We start from the raw sequence: 9,498 nt of genomic DNA, 5'->3' as shown, positions 1-9,498 counted from the left end.
AATTTTTTTTATGTGGTCTGATCTGTTAATATAAAATATGAAAATAATGGTCTGTAAAATCCAAGCAATAATAAAATCAACAGGTTCAAAATAACATCAATTAAGCTGGTTTAGTTAATTACCTTTGTATATTCATATCAAAGAGATGAAAGGATCGATTATTATCAACGGCAAAAACATTCGGTGGTGTTAATTGGTCTTCGGCTATATATTATTGGACTACAATAAGTGACAAAAAAAATATAAATATAAATATAAATAATGTATATGTATTAGTTGAATAAAGATTTAATTAAACATTGGCAACGGCAGGGTGTTTTTTCACTAAACCTCCATAGTTGTTGGTGAAATTTATTTATTTTTCTTTTTTGATTTATAATTTTTTTTTTTCAGGAGTGGCTATAAAAAAGTAATAGCATTTAGTGAATTTTTTTTAAAAAAAAAATTCAAATTTTACATTTTTAAAGTATATCTGGATTAAGTGAAAGAGTAAAAGAATTTGGTTAAAATATAAAATAAAAAAAAATACAAATTGAAAACTCAAAAAATATTTTTGAAAACTTCAAAATCAAACAGAGTTCAAAATTCATTTTTGTGTAATTTTTTTTTTTTTTTCATTTGATTAATGAAAAAGTGAAATCCTTGTTATTAAAATATAAACGTCATGGAATGTATGACAGCTTTATAATAACAATTGATTAATAAATTTAAGCCAAAAAAAACATGTGATTCAAATGTTTGAAACTCTTATTGATATGGGAATCAAATTTCACAATAACTCCAAAAACACTAAAAATAATGCATAGTGATAATAAATAATACTTTCTCACTCTTTTTTTTTTTAAAAAAAATGTATTCTATAAGGTCCTCTCATGCCTATATATAGCATAAATCTTGTACTTACGTTCACAAAAACCATATCACAATTCATTCTTTATAGCCAAAATGTTTGAACAAACCATCTCAGACTCCGACTTTGCTCTTCTCGAATCGATCCGTAGGCATCTTCTTGACGAATCCGACGTTTCAGAAAATTTTCCGGTGATGCATCCATGCAATGCACCACCGGTTTATGACTTGAGTTCGAGTTTTACTGCTTTTTCTTTTATCGAGAATTGCCAAGTAATGCCATTAAATATAAATAGGTCAACCGAGACAATGATCGGGTTCGGAGTGAAGGAGGAGGAGGCCGTGGGGGTACGTGAGGATCACGTGCCCCCAGAGTGGAGGAGGTATAGAGGTGTCAGGCGGCGGCCATGGGGAAAGTTTGCAGCAGAGATAAGAAACCCTAAGAGGAAAGGTGTCAGGATCTGGCTCGGGACATACGAGACGCCAGAGGATGCTGCGCTGGCTTATGACCGAGCCGCTTTTAAAATGCGCGGCTCGGGTGCTAAGCTTAATTTTCCGCACCTTATTGGCTCAGATAACTCGGAACTAGTTAGAGTGACTCCGAGGCAACGAAAGTCACCAGAAACTTTGGCGCCATATTCTCCGTCGGAAAGTGATTCTCCGAAGCGGAGGAAAAGCCAGGTTGGCTCAGTATTGGCCGTTAAACCTGAGTTGGAAAGTATTAGTGTTCGAAATGAATGACAATAAATTTAGTATAATGGTCACACTGTGTTATTATAGACACATCAAATAATCAATCAATAATACAACAACACATAGAAGAGTGAACTCAGTGCATGTAAAATAGTATAAGATCCCATTTAAGTGGTCACATTAGTTACTTGTAAAATGTGATAAGATCCCATGAATTGTACTTTGTTTTAAATTTGGATAGGTCACAAGAAAAAGTAAAGATGTTTTCAAAATGATTTGTCTCCAGCTTATATTTATGGATTGGACAGTCAAGTATTGAGTCCCACTTACAATGTATTTGATTACTTGAATGGTAAGTTTTATAGATCTTGAAATTAACGAGGGACACTTCGTGCGTGTGGTTTCTTCAGATTTTTAATTCGAGATTTTTAATTCTCAGGTCTTTACACTTTTTTAATCAATCTCTTGAGCTTTTATTATTTACTGTACTTTTTTATGATTCAACTAATTAATTTACTAAAGTTTTTATGTGAATATCGTTCATAAAAATATAAAAAATAAAATGAGAGAGAGAGAGAGAGAGAGAAATATAAGAATATTAATAATGAATTGACAAAAAAATTCAAATGAATTTGATAATTGTTGTAACATTTTTTTATCTAATTAAACTTCCTAAAAAAAAAGTGGTGAGAATGATTTTTAAAATAAATAATTATTTTTTTAAAAACAAATATAATGAATATTAAATTAATATAATTTTTTAAAATAATCTAAACCCATATACTAGCCAAAATAAATGGATTAAATTATCATGAGGCAACTGTCCAGTCTACAAATGTGGACTAGATTAAATTTTTCTCATTTTCAAAATAAAAAATTAGAATATATCATGCTCTCATTTTCTAACATTAAAATGATATAAATTTGACTGTTATATTTGAGCTCATGGCACACTGATCCCATTTCGATAATTTAGATTATTTATTTTGTAAGACTTTTCTGTACATCGCTCATAAAAAATAAAAAAATAATTATACGGATCCGGTAATCATAATATTTTCATTTTATTGTGTCTATCTCTAAAAAAAAGGATGACAAGTATGTTTTTAAAAATAAATCATCTATTTAAAAAAAATGTGATAAAATAAAAAGTTACAATTATCGAATCAATCTAATTTTTTCATAAATTATATATACGGATGACTTTATAAAATAAACAATTCAAATTATTGCAATAAAATCCATATATAATGGTCTTACAAGTTCAAATATGACGATCAAGTTTATATCATTTTAATTTTGTTATCAATTGTGGTTTCGTTGATAACTTATGGTATGCTTTAGAGTTGGGTATGAGTTGCAGTAACTACAAATAATTGTACTTTAATCAATGTTTTCTTGTGTTTGCAATAAAATAGAGAAGTTTGGGTATCGGTTTTTTACCAATTTTAAATTGTTTTTTTTATTGGATTTAGTTCCACGGCCAGGTGGTGTGGAGTAGTTAGTGTTGTCCTCTCTCTCTCTCTCTCTCCCTCCCTTTAGGGTGGTATTAGTTGCATAAAATAGTGGGAAAGGATATGGGAAAGAATGAAATGTGTATTTTGCCTTTGAAAAGGAGTCACATGGCATGCACATGTATACTTTTTGTGAAAAACTTTAATCGGTATTATTGGTCGGACAAAAATATTACAAAATTAAAAATTTAATATCAAAATCAAATCAATTAAAATTATAGAGATTAAAATAACACATATGCTAAAGTACATAAACTATTAGTGTAATCCTTTATTAATGTGTTCTGAAAGTATATTGTGTGACTCAGATTTAATTGAAGTGTGACTTACATCTGTTGGCTTTTTGGCTTTTCGAAGGGTATTTTTGTAAATATGAGCGTGCCAGCAAGGATCAATCAGTCCTTACAGAAATTGTGATTGCCAACCAATTATCAGACGATTGTGTTTTAGTTCTTTTCAGCCTCAATGAAGAGGACTTTTACTGGTGGCCTGACTTAAGAGAAATTAAGAGAAATAGCAGTAATATGAAGAACAATTGAAGTATTTCATAAAAATGAACACTTACAATGGTCCAAACTCACCCTCGGAGAGGTTTACAACAGCAATCTACTTGAATTTACTTGAAGCTACTCCTATGAATCGAAGTGCAGTGCGGGTATTTAAAGTGCAGGTATTTAAAGAACAGGTATTTAAAGACTGGAAATGTAAAAGACTGGAAAAGAAAATATATGAAGTAAATGACTGATTTGTATGATCTGAGTCCCTCTTTTCTTCTGGGGGCTGCCCTGCTATTTATACTCGTCAGTGATGACCTTCGAACTGCACTTCGAACCGTCGAACTGCTCCTCCATGATCGCTGATCATGCTTCCTTACAAGTAGCTCCATTACGCCATTACTGGCAGTTGAACTTCCCTCTTGTACTTGAATTTGAATATGAGTAACCGTTGAAGCTATGTTATCTTGCATCCCGTTATTGATCTAGTGTTACTCAGATCATGTGAGAACCAATATTTATTGCCACGTGTACGATCAGGATTGAAGGCTTGAATAACCTTCCTTTATTACCCTTACTCTGTCACGTGTCGAACTGTAACTGGCTTTTACAAAATATGTAGCCAACAACATCACATCTAAGTTAAATCTCAAATTCTTTTGTGTGCTTTCTTTTAGGGTTGGGCTCCTCTCGAGTCGAGTTCTTATAATTGAGCTCATCTCAAGTTGACATATGGACTGGATGATGTTGTCCGTCAATTATTCGAATCATTCATCTTATAGGACCCTACATAAATATCATTCATGAAAAATTTAAATTGATTTGATAGTCGTAATCTTTTTATTTTATCGTATTTGTCTAAAAAAAATAGATTGGAGACAAATGCGATAAAATGAAGAGACTATGACTATCAGATTGACCTCGTTTTTTCGCTGATAATATATATGAAAGGTCTTACAAAATAAATTATTTAAATTATCGCACTACAACAAAAACATACTTTAGTGGCACTACATTAGTGGCATATTTTTAGAAAATGCCACAAACATAAAAGACTCTAGTGACATTTCAATGAACAAGTGTCACAAAACTACAACAAAAACATACTTTAGTGGCACTACACTAGTGACATATTTTTAGAAAATGCCACAAAAATGCCACAAAAATGATATTTAGTGGCACGTTTTTGAAAAATGCCACAAAACGACAAACATAAAAGGCTCTAGTGACATTTCAATGAACAAGTGTCACAACACTACAACAAAAACATATTTTAGTGACACCATACTAGTGGCATGTTCTTAAAAAATGTCACAAAAAGAATATTTGGTGGCATTTTTTAGAAAAATGTCATAGAGCCACAAACATACAAGGCTCTAGTGGCATTTCAATTAAAAAAAGTGTCACTTCACTACAACAAAAATGTTACTACAAAAACTTTTTATGAATATTTGCAATGGCATTTTTTTAAAAATGTCAGGATACTAGGTAGGTGCAAATTACTTTTTATGGCACTTAGGTGAAAAGTGTCATAAATAAATATTTTGTAGCATTTTGAGAAATGCCACTAAGCCAAAAACTTTCCAAGCTTATAATGACATTTTTGAAAAAACAAGAAATGTCAATATATTTTCTAAATTTTTAAAATGCAGTAAATGATTAAAAATAAATGAATTAAACTCAATATACACTACAGGAAAAAGCATATTCAGCGACTAAATTTCCTGACCAAAAAAATTTGGTCGCTAAAAGTATAGCTTTCAGCGACCAAAATAGCATTAGTTGCCAAAAGGAAAGCTTTTTGGCGATTAAACAATTTTAGTAGCCAAAAGTCTACAATTGGCGACTAAAACTAAGTTTGGTCGCTAATTATATGGGTTTTAGTGACTAAAAAATTTTTAGTAGCCCAAAGTAAAGCTTTTTGGCGACTAAAAAAATTTAGTAGCCAAAAGTCTATAATTGGCGACTAAAAATAAGTTTGGTCGCTGATTATATGAGTTTTACCAACTAAAAAAATTTTAGTAGCCAAAAGTAAAGCTTTTTGGTGCCAAAAAAAAATTTAGTAGCCAAAAGTCTACAATTGGCGACTAAAAACTAAGTTTGGTCGCCAAAAGTGGTCTTTTTTAGCGGGGGAGAACTAAAATCCTAAGGCGGGAATAAAATTTTTTGGTGACCAAATCCGATTTTAGTCGACAAAAGTTAAGTTTTTTAGCAACTAAAAAATAATTAGTAGCCAAAAGTATAGAATTGGTGACTAAAAAATATTTTTAGTCGTCAAAAGTGGTCTTTTTTTTTATTTTGGTAGTAAATAGTTTATTTTACATAAATTATGTTCAATAAAATAATAATGTTTATACATATACTTTTATATTAATATGGATGTATGTACTGTATAAATAATATATGTTGCATATATAATCATGTGGTGCTATAGAGGTGTAGTGGGAAGAGTGTGGTGTATAAGGTTTATGGTGCGGAAGGTTGGCGGTTCGAGTCTCCGCAAGAGCGGATCAAATTGTTCTACAACAAATTATTGTCATGAGTGGCACTTGATAGCGTCACGAATAGTGCCTACCATGACATTAAAGTGTCACTGAAAGGTTTAGTCTTGATGGTGTAATGACACTTACAAGTGTCACTAGCTCTTTTTTTAATGGCGCTTGATAGTGCCACAAATAATATCTACCATGACATTAAAATGTCATTGAAAGTTTCCTCTTCCTTCCCATAATAATCTGCAAGCAATATAACATTAATTAGAAACATAGATAATGGTTTGTCATCAACTATAATATGACATTAATTGAACTAATACAATTACAAAGACAAAGTAAATTAAGAAACTGATGATTAACTACAACCTTGGCCTTAAGTGAATTATTGATGTTGATGAAATATCAACCTATTTGAACATCAACTGTTTCCCTATCTACGGCTTCCCTCACCCAACCAACTTCTTCATCACGAAGCATTATATTTTCTTCTAATTGTTGGCTCATATATGGCTCAATTTGTGGATCAGTCGAACTCATATCAAATAAACCTCTTTGAGACATCTTCACCGCCACTTGCCAGTCTGGTTGTAACGGGTCTGCAACATACCAAACTTGTTCTGCTTGGGATGCCAAGATGAAAGGTTCATTAGCAATTCTATCATCTCGATACAACAAACGATTGAAGTTGACTAACGTGAAATTGAAGACATCTTGTATCTTCCCGTGAATGTTGTCAATCCAATCACACTTAAACAACACATGCTTCTTCTCATTTGAATATCGAATCTCAACAATATCTGTCAATTGTCCATAATAGTACACAGACCCCACACGAGGATTCTTGTCTTTCCGACTAGCATAACTTATAGTATCTGCCTTCAAAGCTACACCACAATTTTGTGTGGCTCGACGGTCATCCATGGCCTTTACTCGATACCGAAACCCATTCATTATATACCTTGTTAGGACCCTTTGTTGTCAAAATCCATGGATCAAAACCAAGGTTGTTCAGGTTTCAGTTTTCCAGTTGTTCAAATTTTGGTCTCCCCGCTCGAGCGGGGAAAGTTACGCTCGAGCGGGTATTGGCAGCTCTCAGCATCTCTGCAGTCGCCTGACAAAGTACTGGATGGTGTGATTCGACGCTCGAGCGTGGAAACTGCCGCTCGAGCGTGGAGCCTGTATGAAATCACAGAAGTTGAAGTCTCCGCTCGAGCGAGAAGACCGACATACTTGGTAATTTTTTTTCTTGGCAATTCTCTGCTTTACCATCTACCCATTTCTCCACTGCATTTATATAGGGAAAGATGTCAATTAATAAGATAAAAATCACACATCATCAATGCTTACAATAGTTTGGCAAAGTTTTGGGTTATGCTTCACTACGACATACTTGGTAATTTTTTTTCTTTTACCAATAACTCAATTCATTACTCAAATTACACAGGGTGAATGTTGAACTATGTAACAGATATTACAAATGATCCAAAATGAATTAGGATTAATAGAATTGCATAGCATGATTACCTGAGCAATATTCAGACTGATGCATTCAATCCTAGAGATCACAATTGGAGAATATCAGATCCAAAAGAAAGCAATTATGAGCCCAATGCTGAGATGTCTTTTGCCATTTTATATCTTCCCACTTAGAACTTAAGGCCTATCTGGTCTCCATAAACAACTGTTACAACTAATTTTAGCATGAATCTAACAAATGTAAGTCAGCATAACATTTCAGATAATTAGATAGTCCATTTCAAATCATTAAAAATTACCACAATAGCACATCCCATCATGGAAATGGTGGAACCTCATGTCATCTCTAACTACAATCTAACTACAATCTCCCTGCCTATGTATGTTATATGGTAAGGCTAAATGAAAAGAAAATAAATAAAAGTTCAGACACCACATAAACAAAGAGAGATGGGGTCTGTGAACTTGCTAACAGAAGGAGACCTCAAAATAGCCTGCAAGGAGGAACTACTCAAAGAGAAGATGCCCACAGCCAACTAAAACAAAGGCAAGAAATAATGGCAGTAGTAGGCATCAGGTATCTACAAGGATCCTCAAATAGCCAAGCATGGTATCCAAGAAGAATCAGGAGGCTAGTTCAACTAGCAAGGATGATCACAAAAGCAAAGGATTCAATCCAAATCATAACCTAAGTAATCGATTTTATTTTTTTATGAATAACCTAAGTAGAAAAACCTATAAAATAAATACATATTAAAAAAAATACTTAGAAAATATTCAGATAAATATATTTATAAATCACAGTCATTCTAGATAAGATTCACATCATACTAATTTTAAATGTATATCATATAATTCATTTTCAGATAAAATTTCAGATACCTTTTTTTGTGAATATCATATATCATATATCAACAATACTAATTTTACAGCAATACTAATTTTATTCACAGATTCTTTCACAAAATTTTATTGACAGATTCATTAAATCACCAACCATGTAATTCTTTAACAAAATTTTTAGATAATGTCTCCAACAATTCTACTCAAAAGTTAAACAAGAAAAACAAAGAAAGAATGGGATCCTAGTTTCTATTAGGTATGGAAAAAGTAATTCATGCATACATGTCAATCTGTTAATAAGCAAAGCAATTTTTTCTCCAGAACAATAGAGAGGAAAAAAAAAAAACAAAAAAAAGACGACCATCCTAACTAAATGAGATAATAGACCTGATGTCATCCAAGTAAAGACCAAGACACAACACAAGGCCTGCAAGTATTAAATAGCTGTTGGCTGGAACTCAGGAAACTTATTGTTTTTTGAAACTTAACCCAGTGGAAATCTCATCCAACAATAGCAATTGCAGGAACATATGTTTCTTCATCAAGATTCCCCAAAGCCTATGAATAAACACAATGAATATAACAAAGGTTTATTGTCGATTTGCTAGAATAAAGAAAAATTAGTAAAGAAGATACACATACTTATCAAGACCGTTAGAAAAATCAAGTGTATTATCATATGAAATAACAAACTCTGAAAAATTGTTGATGGAAGAGTTCCATGCTAACCCAAATCCTAGCCATAATAAGTAAACAAGTTGATGGAACCCATTTTTGAAACTTGTATGAAAACTCTTTGATATTAAACAGGAACATTAAAAATAAAGGTCATACCCAGTGCACAAGGTTCCTAATTACAACAGGGGCTGAATGAATTAATAGTTAGGCAATCTTCCCCCACTTGGTTCGTGAAGAAGCTAAATTATCAAAGATGGATGCTTTTCAAATAGGATGAGACTCAAAGCAAAAATAATTAAGCAAACATTAAACTGGAGGCAATAAACTTAAAAGTTAGATTTACAACTACTACAAGACACAGTCACTTAAGTTGACCAAATGTATTGGGGAACACAAAATATGCCTACGTCTCCACATAACTAAAATGCAACTTGGTCATTGGTATGATCTAATGAA

The 9,498-nt window shown here is 32.3% G+C and overlaps 1 protein-coding gene across 1 annotated transcript; it reads left to right on the top strand.

Annotated features, from left to right (window-relative positions):
* Positions 1-927: 927 nt before the first annotated feature.
* Positions 928-1,814, top strand: LOC114307747 (ethylene-responsive transcription factor 1-like). Its single transcript, XM_028253164.2, has one exon. The coding sequence runs from the start codon at positions 946-948 to the stop codon at positions 1,588-1,590; it is 645 nt and encodes a 214-aa protein (XP_028108965.2). The 5' UTR covers positions 928-945; the 3' UTR covers positions 1,591-1,814.
* Positions 1,815-9,498: the final 7,684 nt, after the last annotated feature.

The sequence above is a fragment of the Camellia sinensis genome, chromosome 5 (genome assembly GCF_055761805.1).
Source record: "Camellia sinensis isolate YWXY chromosome 5, ASM5576180v1, whole genome shotgun sequence".
Classification (NCBI taxonomy): domain Eukaryota; kingdom Viridiplantae; phylum Streptophyta; class Magnoliopsida; order Ericales; family Theaceae; genus Camellia; species Camellia sinensis.
The sequence above is the reverse complement of the archived record's forward strand: the minus strand, read 5'-3'. Positions and strand labels throughout refer to the sequence as shown.